The sequence below is a fragment of the Drosophila bipectinata genome, chromosome 2L (genome assembly GCF_030179905.1).
Source record: "Drosophila bipectinata strain 14024-0381.07 chromosome 2L, DbipHiC1v2, whole genome shotgun sequence".
NCBI lineage: Eukaryota > Metazoa > Arthropoda > Insecta > Diptera > Drosophilidae > Drosophila > Drosophila bipectinata.
In genome coordinates this window covers 12,937,938-12,953,030 of record NC_091736.1, presented here as the reverse complement: position 1 = coordinate 12,953,030, position 15,093 = coordinate 12,937,938, and the positions used below count along the sequence as shown (strand labels likewise).

Below are 15,093 nucleotides of genomic sequence, written 5' to 3'. Positions count from 1 at the left end.
TTACAAATAGAAAGTGATCCGAAGGAGCTTAACTTACATTGAAAATACGTGAAATTATTGAACAACTAAATTTTTAAACGGCAGTTAAACTATTTACTTGAACCTTTACTCTTCTCCTTATCAGTAGCATAATTACAAAAAAAACAGTGGATGTTAAATAGGAGGTGGAGGAAATTCAGCTCCAACAATTGCATTCTTTGCTGCTGCCTTTCGGGGATGGAAGTTGGCTATGTCATATTTATCACTGTACTTCCTTTAGTGGCCACTATAAATTGTTGCCTTTTGCCGGTGAAGATGCTGGCTTTGGCATCCTTTTGCCACCCCCTTAGAATGCCAGTCCTCGTCCTTCGGGTCCCGGACACAGCCGCAGGCAACATTATTTGACGTAACCAAAGTAATTTTAATTTTCACTGCAGCACTGGCAAAACATCAGTGTCGGGCCCCGCCACTAGGCAAAGGGAACAGGATCCCACCAAGAGGCACTACAATGTAGCCAAAGGAGGCGATGGGTCCTGGACTGTCAGCGGCGTAAAAAGGAAGGAGAGGAGGTCCTCTTGCTTAAGCATATTGTAAATAGACTGAATAATGAGCTACATTTTGCTTTTCAAGATACTCAGGTGGAAATTGAGTGAACGACAGGCAAAGGGAGAAAAGCTGAAAGCACTTCGATCTTAAATATGGCTCAGACTCCAGTAATTTATGATGAAGTTGATAAAGCCAAGACTACAAGTTAACTTTTATTATCTGCCTATACAAGGCTTTTAAAATATTTCATATAAAAGAGTACAAATACTCCATGCTTAGTCTCAATGGGTTTGTTAAATAGAAAAGCCCTGATTGTTTGCCAATCTGCGTTGGAAAAATATTTATAGTAAACTATCAAGAGCAGCTCCTGAAAATAATACCCAATGCTCTAGGAGTGATTTCTAACATCAAATGAAAATTTACTTGACTGAAAATTTGCATAAATTTAAAATGTATTCTGTGTTCAGTAATGCCATAATTTAATTTAGTACCGCAATCAAGTGGTTCGAGCTGAAAACGTTTATTTTTTGCTCGAAATGTTTGAAAATTTGAATTGACAAGAGTCGGGAGCAACAAACACACACACACATCATAGAATATATTCCCTTCCGTTCGGACGGACTGCAGGCAGGCGAGTGGGAGCTATGTAGTCCTTCAATTTGGGTGATCTGCTCGTAAATTGGTAGCCAAGGCAAACTCTTTCCCTGTAGTCAGTCGTAAAGCCAACGTATGCAAATTTCGTATTCACTTTGTCACACATGCACACAAATAGACAAACATACGCACACCCAACCACACATGGATTGAGAGATGTCCCTTTTATTCGCCCACACACACACCCACACCCAAACACACACACACACCAGTGCATTCATCATCAGCCACATCATCATTTATACATTGTATTTGTCTGGCGTTGCCTTTGTTGTTGTTGCTCCTGTTGACGGTCTGCAGTACATAAAACTGCTGACATTTGTTGTTTCCAATTTAGGACACTGCCGGCCCTCTCCGCCGATATCCGAAGCCCCTGCCCTGCTTTGAAAAAAAGTTTAAATTTTCGGTTAGAGCTTAACGTTAATTGATTTAGAACTTGTGGATTTAGAATTAGGTTGCGTTGACAGTTTATGGACCAAAATCGGTGTAGATGCGGCCTGACGAATATGTTTTGATGGCACAAAGAAAACCCACAAAAATCAAAAGCAATTAAAATATTAGAAGCTTTTAATGCTAATAATTTAGATTTAATAAATGAATCCTAAAAGCTAAGAAAGGATCGATTATTGCACTTTCAGTGTCTTGTAAAGTTCCTGAATAAATTAGCATGCAGCTGGACCGCATTCACTCTATTCCTGTTTCAAAATACCACAAACTGTGCTAATTAGCACAGACAAAAGGCTCGAAAAACTGAAGTAAACTCTTCTGGGCAAAAAAAAAAAAATGCTTTAGCGGCAAAGAAGCAGCCAGACATGAATATGTATGTGCGGCGGAACGATAAGGGCGTGTTGGCAATAATTACAACCGTTGGCACACAAAAGACCTCAACACAAATACACGGCCAGGCAGGCAGGCATATGTACGGACAAAAATGTGGAAAAATTACGCATACGCCCTGGTGCACGGCTGAGCCTTTCGCTTTTGCTACCAATGCGGCGGCTGCCCATCTCCCGGCTGTGTTGTTTCTGTAACTCAAACAAAGACCGCAGCACACAAAGATAAAGAGAAAGGAGAATCCCTCCGACTTGGCGTGGACAATACGTCTGAAAGAAATGGAGAAAGCGAAATAGAGGGGAGCACAGAGATGCTGCTGCTCTGAACGGATAAAAGCTTATTTACAAAGATTGTGTTAATGCAGCTCGCGGCTATGCAGCACCAACTTTTGCGGCGCCATTTCGGGGACTCGTTGGTAATTTTTTTTTGTTTGCCCCAGACGTCGACTTAAATACAGTAAAAAATAATACGACAAAAAAAGAAAAAATAAAATTGGAAAAAAGCAAAGGTTTTAAATGTAATCTTTTTATTGGATCGCTGTTACTTTGGTGTTTAGAGTCATCCAATGAAATTACTTTGTTTTAAGTTGTTGACCTTCTAGTAGCTAGTTGTGGTTTTTAAATGAACAGGTTTTACATAAATTACAACTGAGTAATGTAATGGAAGTATTTTTTTTGGTAATATATTTTGAAAATTAAATATCAAGAATAATATTTTTTTTTTTTATTTTAAAAATTAGTTACTAATTGAATTTTGTTGCCACTTTGTATACAACTACCGCCACCAACAGATGGAGTATCTGTATTACATCCTCCATTACACCATTTCTATTTCTGTTGCAATCCCTCGGCAACTGTTGGATGCTTGCATTGTGCGTATAAATTATGCACGAGAGCCATAGAATCCATAGACGAAATCAGATTTTCTTGAAATTTGCATTTGCACCTCGGCAAAATGCGAAATGCGAAATGCGGAACCAAACCAAACGAAACCAAGCCCAACCAAACCAAAGTCGGAGAACGTCAACGAATCACGTTCCAACAGAGGCGGCGGCAGGATGATATAGCGGCGCCAGGACGAGACTGAGGAGTGAAGCGCGTCCTTTCTGCCCGAAGAGATGCCTAAGCTTAAGTGCCATTAGGCACTGCCACCGAGGCTTTCGTCCATGTCCCTGCACCACGACTCTCTCCTCCCGCAGCTGGAAACTCTGCCTCGGGGCGTGCTACAAATGTACATAATGCATATTTAAAGAGTTGGCTGGCAAGTGCCAGAAATCGAATATTTTAACCGGGGAGCTATGTTGGGCTCTCAGTAGGCAGCTGAAATTGCTGGCAGCAGGGGAATCTCCCATTGGGATGCGAAAGCTTGGCACTTACGGGCAAATGACGACGTTTCTTACTCTTTCGCCCTTTCAACGTTCTGATTTTTTTTTCTCGAAATACTTGTTTGCAGCTGAAAAAACTCTAAAAGATTTAAGAGTAAGGATTTGCAAGTAGATCGGTACCTTGATCATAACTATCTATCTATAAAAGGTTTAAGTCAAAAATAGCCAAAAGAACAGCCAACAGTGCGTATGAGTAATTTTAAATGACAGATATATGGTATAGGTAGACTTTATTTTACTATTTAATTTTTCGAATTTTTGTCTTATTGTTTAAATGACATAATGTAATTGTTAAGTATGATTTATTGGCCCTTAACGAGTCAAGACATAAAGAATCAGAGAAAAGAGATAATCGCAAGAATAATATTCCATTGCTCCTTCAGATTCCTTTTCTGCTGCCAATGTCCGTGCTCGTGTCGAACATGAATGCAACAAGGAAAAAAATTGTATCCACAGGCCATAAGTTAACCATAAATTCGCACACATCCATGCACGTAGTCCGATGCCAGTGCTAACTTCCTTCATTTTTTTCCTTTCTGCCTGCCACTTGAGTAATTAAATTCAGCATTGCCGGGCAAGCCGAACAAAGGCGGTGCCGCGCAATGGGCGTGGCATTAACTCTTTGTGGTTTAACATTTTTGCGGTTAAATGAATTTAAAACGTGCAGTGCAGAGCAGTACAGAACTTCGCACAGGTGCCAAATGACAACAACAAATTGCCCGATTGCCTTCGCTCCCGGGCCGGAGTGTTGTCCTTGCCGATGCTGTCGATGACGATGTCGACATATGGAAATGCTGATGGATGCGATGGGCGTCAGTTGGGCGCGGTCAGGAATTCGAGAGGAATCCGCTGCCCATTGATATGCAAATTGAAAAGACAACTGAAACAACATAACGGCCAGAGGCACATGCCACTGGAAATGAGTCTGAGGGTTGCACTGGTCTCTCAAAATACAATTCTTTCCCAGGAAAAAATAATTTTGTGATTCAAGTTATTTTTATCCATTACAATTATTCTATTTTTATAAGATAGACCCCTTGTCAAGTCCTTAAATTTGTTCCTTTTTTTTTAATTTTTTAAGAAGTTTGCATATAATTTACCAGCATTTTGGTATTGAAAATATTTTTGGTTCGGAACGCCCCTGTTCGGATTTGTCCGATGAACTTAAACTGACACGGCTGGCATTTAATTTTCCCTGGCAACAGGGCCGCACACGTTTCCCTGCCTATTTTAATGTAATTTATTTGCAGATGTAATTGTTGTCCTGAAAAAAGTTAAAATGGAAATAAAAATCGAATGCAAATTGTTTCTTTAATTGAATCATTTAAGGCCAGCGACAGTTCGAAACGACAACATTTTACATTTAACATTTATTTTCAATAATTTGCGCTTATCACAGGACCATTATAATTAAAATAGGGCCACGAAAAACAATAATAATACAAACAAGTTGCGTAAATATATAAATTATTTGATGCAAGATATAAAGCAGAGGTAAGAACTCTAAAAAAAAATGGTAGTTTAAAGTCAGAATCAGTATCCGCTTGTAGATAAATGGTCAGCAACAAAGCTTCTTTCTTTTACTTGGTTATAGCTTAAGCCTTTGCTCTTAGCCTTCTTAATTTCCTGGAAGTAAAAAATACTAAAACAAAAAGCACATCATTTTTAAAATCCCCACCTGTTAAAAATATAGCCAGAGAGAACTAAAAAGCTTTTCGTAGTCAACTTCCTAACATAGTGGCTGCTCTGCATGATAAATACGGCTTTTGATGTGTCCATGTAAGAAATAAAGCATTTGCTGTCCGTGTGGGGTCCTGTCTGACGTTCTGTATATGTTAAAATTGTGTGGTGCTTTTAAGGACTGACAAAACAAAACGCGACATGCTTCATTTGCTAAAAAAAAGAGGAATGAGAGTTCCTTTGACTTTAGAGCCATCAACCTAGATATGGAGTTTGTTCAACTCTGGGCAGTAGTCAAGTTTACACTTCGTCCAGAAGGAATAACACATGGCCTTAACGGCTTAAATAAATTATTTTTGGACGGGAAAATTCAATTTAAAAATACTTAATGATGAGGCAAACCATTCTTTTAAGCTCTTGGCAAACATCAGCCAAAACTTTGTTCCTGGCAGTTGGCCCAGATTTGTTAACAGCAAATTAACACTCGCTGGCTGGCCGATTAGACGCAAACTGGGTTGGCTGCCAATTGTGTTGCCAAGTGTGTGAACACGATTGAGTTTAAAATTATTTGTTTTTAATATCAACTCGATAGGAATCCTTAATTACCGGAAAACAAAATACGATTAAAGCTTACTCTTTCAGGTTATAGAAATTATTATTTCATCTTTTGTGGGTGGTCCAGTTCATCTCTAATGTCAGAATGAAATCTTGATGCTTTTTTTCGCCGGGCTGGTCTCTCCCATATTGCCCCGTGGAGGAAGTGAGCAGAAACTCATTCGCGTAGTATCAATTATCGGGATTCTAGGGCAATTTCTGCACTGTTGCTACGCTCACGGATTCGTTTCACTCCCTTTGTTGCCAGCGGCACTGGGGGTCCTTGTTCTTGTTCTGATTGGGATTGTCACGGCAACAGAAATGGACGCACATACGCCCCAAACATTCGCACACACTGCCACCAACTCCCAGATACTCTCGCAGTTACAGATCCGGATATAGATACAGAGATGCAGTTCCTTGGCGGAATCAGACGCCCGACCGACCACCAAGCGTTCGCATTTGGCCTTTTTTCGTTGTTGCCGCTGCCCCTTTTTTTTGTCATTGTTTTCGCCGCTTGTACATCGTACGTGATGTTAAAATTTTTCACTTTTGTTACATCTCGCTGCCAGACAATTGCAACATATTGCAGCGCTTTCTTTTCTCTTTTCCCCTTCATTTATGAAAGTGTTTTCCACGTTGTTTTTCACTTTGCCAACGGTGTTCCGGTTTTGTATCGATATATCTTTTTATGTTATTGTTGACAGTGGTCAAATAGAATTCAGTTCTCTAGAAAAGAGGAACTAGATGAAAGTTTGGGAATAGAATAATCTGTTTTTGTCCTAATTGGAAACTTAATACTATCATTGGTTCGAGATAACCTAGTCGTACACGTTTTTTTTGGTCTCTGCGCGAAAAATGAGAACGTTTGGCTTATCCAATTTTTGATAGGATTTTAGTTTCATAATTTCACCATCTCTGGTTGAGTTTAAATCCTTGTTCCTGATGCCCATTCCTTTAACCATTCGTACTAAGCAACAGGACTGGAAACTCCCCTCGCATGGCTTTGAAAATTCATTTGAAATTTATTAAAAAAAACAAAGATCCTCTGCGTTTTCCTGCTCTTGGGTTTCCTATCTATCACTCACTAATCTGTCACGTAAATTTGTAACGTTTTCTTGATGAAAATGAGAATGATGAAGCAGCATTTATATTTATTTATTCTGAACGCAATATACACGGATATATATATTGTGGTTTTCCATTATGTGATGTAAAGCAAAAAACCGAAAAATAAATCTACAACAGACAAAGGAAAAGAGGATGAGGCCGACTTATGGGAGGCAGGCAAAAGAGAATCAATTTAATTTTACAATATCCGCTTTATACCTGAGATGGGCGACGTGACCAATTTACCCAAGCAACAAATATATTTTTTATTTATACTACAGACAAGCAGACATATTTTCGTAGGTTGGATAAAAAGAGACAATAATAAAGCCGAGCAGCCCAAAACGGGAGCAGCTGCGCCCTTGCGGTGATAGGCGTTTAATAATAATTAAGTAATAATTTGATTTCGATTTTTATGTTTCTTCGAGGGCGTTTTTTTTTTGTTGGTCCTTAACGTAATGGTCTCCTCTTACAAAAGTTGTTTGCAGACATAAATGTTCTTGACCTTGTTTTTTCGGGTGACTGTCTGGGGAGTGAAAAAAGAACAACTGAAAGTTTCAAACATTTCCATAAAAGACCTTTGACATTTGAGCCCAATCCACAAAAAAAATAATTGATTTGAAACCCAACAATTGAATTGAAATAATTTTGGTTGTTAGGTTCATATGGTGCAGGCTTCCTGAACATTATGAATGACCTTTTTTTTTAAGAAAAATCAATCATTCTGCCATTTGATTGTTTATTTTACAGATACGTGGGCAAAGAGCTTGTCTAGACAGTCGCTCTTTTTTGTTAATACCATGAAGGGAAAAAAACAGGTCTGGAGTCTCGTTTTGTAATACACAAATTTAATGAGAAATGTACCTTCCCCCGTTCGCTAAAAATCGCCTTTGGATTACTCCTTGCATCTGTCTTAATTAGCGTGCATCCAGTATAAAGCTTTGTTTCTTTTGTATCCTTCAACGTCTAATCAGCACTTTTGTTGGCACTTTCGCCTGCATTGTCCTCCTTTTCCATCTCTGGGACCAGACGGATGCACTTTGCCAAAAGACCTTTCAATGGCTTTTGTACACACTCGCCCGATTAAAGGTGATTGAAGTGACGGAAGAATTCTAGTCCATTTTGGGGGTTGTTAGCCTCCTTCCACTCTTTCTTTCAGTTTTTTGCCTATTTTGCACCTTTTGCCAGTGCTGGCTCCAAATCGCTGCTGGCAGGGAGACATTGTCAAAAATTCATAATTGAACAGTTTCCAGCCATCGAAAGAGCTGAGATAGAAGGAATATGCATGAGTTTAGGTAGATATGTGTGTGCCATCCAAGTGCCTTCCGAAGAGCATTTGCCCAACTGAAAATCTTGGTCGTTAATAATTCAAGAGCTTTTAATGCCATGAATATTCATCAAATTTCGAGCATGATTTGATTTTATTGCGTATTTTCTATGACGTGGCAAAACGCAGCATCGGTGGTTGGTATGGGGTTAACCAGAGTGCCCGAGGGACGAAATAGATTCAATATTTAGCTGTGTATGTGCTGAAAGCTTAAATTATTAAAAGGGAGCTTCTTAATTAAAATAGCGTGCATTTTATTAAAAGCTTATGTTTAAATATCTAATGCCTGTTCAAATTAGACGGTATAAGTTCTAGTTTAATTTAACAGTTTAATGAATACTAAATAAAAGGTTCATATATTTCCATTTATTAGCTACTAAAAAGAGTTCTTGCTCCGTATGAAATTGTGTTTCCAAGCTTTCCGATTTATACCTAAACACTAAACGAAATCATTCGGCCAAAACTTACGATAGATTTTATATAAAAATATGTTCCCCAAGCCAGAGCACTTGAAATCGTGTATCCCCACACTCTGATTCTCGAGGAGACCAACCTTTTACCTTATTTTATTGCCACACGTGTGTGGCTGCTGTTTTGTCGTGAAAATGGTCAACAATGTAAGCTCTCGATCGAACTAAAATGTCCTCCTGCCCAGACCCACCCAGGACACCTTTATTTTAAAAGTTTCCATTTTGGCGTGTCGTAAATTTGGCCGAAAATGCACCATAAAATATCCGGTTAGATGTATGTATTTATTTAGTAAAGGAGTGCGTGGGTCTCTGCGTCCCCCCGAATCGATTTTCTAAATATTCGAATCATGATAACTGCAACAAAAAATATCTCCCCTAGCCTCATTCGCGGCTAATCACTCTGATTACTTTGAATATTCAGTTCAGGCCCATTAAATGGCTATTTGCTTATCAATTTCGTGTCAACCTATTGCCGTGCTCGCCAGCCATCCCCCACTAATTCCCTGTGACCCTTGACACTCACTCATCAATTGGTGCCTGTTGTTTGACAAACTCAAATCATTTCCAGCGGGCCTTAAAGCCCATCCAGGCATGGACTACGTGAGCCTGGTCGGAACGTCAGCAGCTCAAATGCAAAACAGGGAGGTTCGTCAAATGAAATCAAATGGTTTGCCGTGCAGCTGATTTATGTTTAATTTATAGAGCATACTCCAAGGGGCAAGGCCTGACCGGCATGCAAATAAATTGCCAGCAGACCCAATCCGATGAAGACATAAACTCAAACTGACACAGTCCGGTTCCCGAGTCCTCAACTCCAGTGGAGAAATTCGCAGGCTCTCTCCGTGTGAGTGGGAGAAAGTCAGAGAAATGAGCGGCTATTCAGCAGCCAGAGAGTTGGCTGAATGTGTGGAGAGTCGGAACATTTGACCAAGTTTTTGGTTGCGGTAGGCCCGGAAACTCGGGCCAAAAACTAGAGCAACAGACTGGCAAGCCGAACCGAAAAGCCGGCTAAGGGACATTTCGTATAAGAGTCTCGCAGGACTTTTGGTATAAAAGTCGGTATAAACTGGTGAAGGATATGACTCTCTTTTGAGAAGAGAGCGTATATATTAACAAGTACTTTTATAAGTTATTGTTTGATTTATATTTAGGTTAATTCAACCTTTCGCAAGCAAATAAAAAAATGTATGCCAGAATTTTAAAGAAATTCATATTTAAATCACAACGTACTATACCCACTAGAATATTTTACAAACACTACATGTCTTGATAACCAAATAAATGTGTGTATGTGTATATTTTCAATAAAAATTAAGCTTCAATGTGTCTAGTTTGATTTTCAATCGCTACCACGCAATACCCTCCCAAAACTGTGAGCATCCATTTCAAATAAAATACAAGGGACGCTGGGATGGCTCCGATGATTGGAGGGGGACTGGGCTGGGGAGATGCAGCAAATCAACAGTACCAAATTCAATTGCAAATAGTGAAACACATTGTTCTCGTGCCGCGCTGTTTCGTTGACAATTTTTTAGTTTTTATTATTTTTCGCTACGATTCCATGGCAGATAGAAAGGAAGAGTGGCGCTGTGGGGGTGGGCCCGAGGTGGCGGTGGTGCCAGAGTCGGAGGAGACTTCGCCGACACTATGGGAATTTATTGAAAATGCTTCGATTTATGTTTAGTGCGATATTTGCATTTTGGCTGACGAACGAAACGACGACAAATGCACCAGAAATATGTTTTCAGCTAGATGGCTGGGAAAGTGAAGGCATGGATGGCTGCGATTCGAGGGGATGCGACAATTGGTGGGTGGCTGAAAATAGAAAGAGGGTTGCCAAGGATGTCACTGGGGGAATACTTTTGTTCGAGATGCTAGAAATGATAAAACCTTGAGCTTTCTATTTCGGAAATAAAATTCCAGTTATCGGATTTTTTGTTGTGTTTTGAAATGGTTTGGGAAAAGGGCTTCGTACAATAAAACAGCAATTTAAGGAAACAACAGGAGTGATGAAATATTTTTAGGTTTAGGAATAATATAACAGGATACCATAAAAGCACTTCATACCATAATTCTTGAAAAAACTTACTAAAGACTGTAATCTCTAAAAATAGTCCCGGTTAAAAGATAAAAAAAGGACTACCAAAATGCAATTTGGGTTTGAAAAGTGATTGAAAAAAAGGCCGCAAACAAATGAAGTTGTCACCAGAGGCATCATACTCCTACATACATACCTACGTATGTACATCCATATTGGCAAGCCGCGAAAGTCGTAAATGGAAAGCCATACTGGTGTAAAGAAGGCATGGGAAAGTGGGCGGAGCAGAGAGAAAGCGGAGGTCCTGCAGCCACAGTCCAACTAACGAATAGTCTTTAATCTTCTTAAGTGCGACTGTCCTTGCATCGAGGCCAGCTGCTGTGGCAGTGGACGATTGTCATCAGGGCCGAATGTGAGTTGGTAATAAACCAGGCCAAGGAGCCAACAATTCAGCGCACTTTCAAACGCTCCTCCGCTGGAAATTTTATTTTCCCAATTTCCTACGCTCGGCAGTGGTCTGCTTCTGTCCTCGCCATATTTCTTGCCTTTCCGTATGGCGAATTAAAGGTATTTGATTGATTACCATGAATTTGACCAACTTTTCTCCAATTTCAGATAATACACTTGATTTTCCCAAGGTAATCATTCTTCCCTTCCGCCTTTGGCAAGCTGAATGCGCTTTGGTTTCTAGTGGCTCATTAATGAGGGATTAAAGAATCTAAACGAAAGATTACCCTGTCTGTGGATAAGAATAAAATTAAATCCTATAGAGTATATTTTATGCAATGTAATCTTAAAAAACCAAAAAGGAAAAGAAAACTTTTTAAGAGTCAATCAAATCTTTAGCCATGTACAGGGAAGAAATATTTCGATTCCTCACCTTTACAGCTCTGCTCCGGCTTTTGATTTCATCTCAAATAGCAGCAGCTTTGCATGAGAAAATAGCAGCGAGTGTAATTACTTTAATGCGACCATTTGCCGCTTTAGTTGCTGATGTAGCTGCTGCTGTTGCTCTCGCTTTTGCTTCTGCTTTAGCTACTGCCGTTGCTGCTGTGGCCAAGATAAAGATAAACTTTTGCAATTACACACCGAGGCGAGAGTGAACGAAGCAGAAACAAGCAATTGGCGGGGGACGAGCAGGCGCAACCCGATAGCATCGAATCGAGTTTACTTTTAGTGTGTTTCCCATTGGCATTGGCTAATTAGCTCGACGCCACCTCACCTCTGCCTTAACTTGGCCCAACCCCTGCACCGGCCAGCCCGTACATTTAAAGACCAAACGAGCCACACTGAAATTATGCTCACTTAAATGGACTCTAAAGTGAGAGGACTTTAAAACTTTTCCACAACTTGCGAGCGTTGAAAATATTCCTGTTAACATATGCAAAGCAAAAAAAGGAACAACAACCGGAGAACTGAGAACTGTGCTCTGGCTTAGGCAGCCCCGTCTAAATAAACTTTTGATGACTTTTTGAAAGTTTTACATTCCGCCAGAAGTAGAACGCAAATTACATGGGCCAGTCTTACTTACGACCAACAATAACACCGACATCCGTAAGGAGCTACGCCAAAAGATATAAAGTTACGACTCGCATTATAACATGATGGTCGAGACTTGGGGACCCCTCACTAAGTGGGTGCAACAAATGAGTCGAAATTGTGACTAATTGGGCCACAATTTGAGGAGAGTGCAAGTAATGGGTCAAGAAGAGAAGTGGTTGCCGAAAAAGTTGGCAAATAAACTTATGTAAGTGGCTCTAGAAGAGCCCAACAATTGGAAGTTTAAAATTAACAAGATCATGTAACAAATCTATCAATAAGCTATACTTTTTCAACACTGTAGAGGCCTATTAAAAATCCACAATTCCCGCCACAGGCGACTACTGAGCTGGACTGTGCCATCCAAAAGATAAGCCCTCACCACACGGTCACATGCAAAAATTCGTGGGCATTCCTATGTTTTTCCTGCCACTACCACTGGCCGCCGGACCCACCAAACATTTTGTTTGGACAAAAATTTTGTGTGATTTCCCCACGGAAATTGATGATGGTGTTTGCTGAGTCGCAAACGTGTTGGCGGAGTTAAGCGGAGTGCAGGTTGTGGGCCGGAGCGCCGACTGTGCCGGGCCCACCTACAGTGAATTTGTCATTTCCAGTTCTAAACGTGCGGACAAATACTGAATCAGTTGTGCTTTCAATGCTGGGGCTGCGAGGGAGGCCCAAGGAGAGATTCACGGAAGCCCGGCCATTCCAGCTAGTGGATGGAGCCCGAAAACCCGAACCTAGCCCAGCCAGCTCGATGACAATTCAGTGTGCGTTGATTTTGGAGATGATTCCGTGATTGGTGGCACGAGAGGTACATTGAAAACAAGGATTCGTTTTAGTTAAATATTCTTAATAGAGTGTAAAATAAATGGTTTTTCCAATTTCTAAACTAACTAGATAAATGATATAAATCAGTTAACAGTTCCATGTAACTTATAAATTTTTTATAGAAAAATCACCCACTCACGAGAGACTCACGCTGTCTCTGGTCCTCCTTGTTGGCCTGGCTGTCAGCAGCCATGGCAACGGACCTGAGCCTGGACCCGGCCAGACTCGACTCGAGGACAAGAGCACAGTGCGTGTCGCTTTAACAAACCGGAAGTTACATGCGATGTAATGAAAAACGACAGGGCGGAAGTCGCTGTGGGTGTCCCAGCTCACATGACCAGCCCGGGTCGGCCAGGCCTTCCCGGTCCGGAGTCAGTCGGAATCTGGCCCGGGCTCTATCCGAATGAGTTTGCTTTAACGCTGCTGGTATTTATAGACAATTGGTTCGTGATTGTTGACAGGGCCCAGAATTGCGCTGAACTCTCCGCGGACCATCCACTCGAATCGAATTGACTTCACTCCGGTTCTGGTTCTGCTCTGCAATGGCAATTTTTTGCATGCCTCATAAAAACGGTACGAAATATGGTTAGTCGGCAGTACAGAACTGAATTGGGTGGATGGGAGTATGAGTTGGGTGAACTGCATGCAGGAAGTAGCGACTATTTTCCCATTTAGGGAATAGGGTTAGGCGGCCTACCAGCCATGGTTGATACTTAGTGACCTAATCCGGAGTTCAGTAAATTAAAGTTCTACAAATCCTCTGCTCACCTCAATATCCGCTAAAATAAAACATTTAACCTAAAACTTTTAACAAGATTGCCATGAAAAAAATATATTGATTGGAAATTTGAAACAAAAATAAGAATCTTTCTCAAAATTTGTGAGCTCTATTTTTGGTGTATTAATTTTATTTGCTCAAAAAATGTCACGCCACTCGTCTCCACAAAGGCTAGAATCGATGGACAAAATCAGTAGTAGCAGTTCAAACACTTCAGTATATAATAAGCTGTCAACCACGTTGGAAATCGAGCAGATTGTGAAGAAAACTTTGGAGAAGATCCAGTCGATTTCAAAATATGGTTGCGCAAACGTGGATACTCTTATGGATCTAATAATGCCAGCTGTCGGACATAAATTGATGTCATTTGAGAGGCTTCAGCAAGATATTACCAGTATCAGAAGCAATCTTGAGTCTTATATGAAGCACATCGATACTGTGGATAAAGATATAGCTGACATTTATTTGGACTTGCACACTATCTACAGAAAGATTGAGCGTATTGATGACTCCACTAAGCTGTGTCCTGCCAAAAGGGAGGTATTGAATAAACGGGTGAAAGAATCTGAGGACCTGCTCAGGCGTTCGCGGCACTATCTGTCCAACGATCCTAAACAGCTGAGTTCCGAGCTCAATGAGCCTCCAATGGAGCCCCCTACTGATCCAAAGGTAGGTGACCTTTGAGGTTTAAAGGCGAAGTGACTTCTAAGGAGGACTGTTGCAGTAGACATTATAAGAACATAGTCACGGATCGGGACAAGAGACTTACTCCAACCCAAGCTAAAACTAAAAGGTTTAAGGACAAAGTGACTTCAAAAGAGGCCTCCGACAGTAGCCATCATTAGCCACGCATTTCTGCCCAATATGATGCTGTCCCAGCAGTCTGAGTATTCAGACTAGGATGTCATCCGATAAATAATAGAAACAAAAAACCTATAGATATGATGGATTTTTTTTTCTTTAGTTCCAGTAAAAATTATATTGTGAAATAGTCAAAGAGATAATTTAAGTAAATCATAAACTCCAGATCCATAATGTCTTTTTCTTAAACAGGAGTTTGGCCTTGAAGCCAGCCAAACACAAATACCCAAATCATCCTTATTACCTCATTTAACCCCTGGATAACCCAAGAACCACCTTTTTTCAATTGCTGATTTCACTTACTCCTCGATTGTGTTTTTCTTATTCATCTGTTTGTGCGTTCGATTGCTTTGTAAACAAAGCAAAGTGCAAATTTATGTGGTAAACCTCTTGAAATGGTACATCCAGCCATCAGAGGAGGTGCCCTGAATGCAAAGCTTTGATTGTTACTTAAAATGTATCTTG

General features: G+C 40.4%; 1 protein-coding gene across 1 annotated transcript; it reads left to right on the top strand.

The window, feature by feature from the left end:
* Window positions 1-13,807: 13,807 nt before the first annotated feature.
* On the top strand, window positions 13,808-14,793 carry LOC108125348 (uncharacterized). The gene has a single exon (XM_017241479.3). The coding sequence runs from the start codon at window positions 13,912-13,914 to the stop codon at window positions 14,449-14,451; it is 540 nt and encodes a 179-aa protein (XP_017096968.2). The 5' UTR covers window positions 13,808-13,911; the 3' UTR covers window positions 14,452-14,793.
* Window positions 14,794-15,093: the final 300 nt, after the last annotated feature.

Excerpts from the sequence above, each read along its gene's own strand:
- LOC108125348 (XM_017241479.3), top strand. The coding sequence starts at position 13,912 with ATGTCACGCCACTCGTCTCCACAAAGGCTAGAATCGATGGACAAAATC.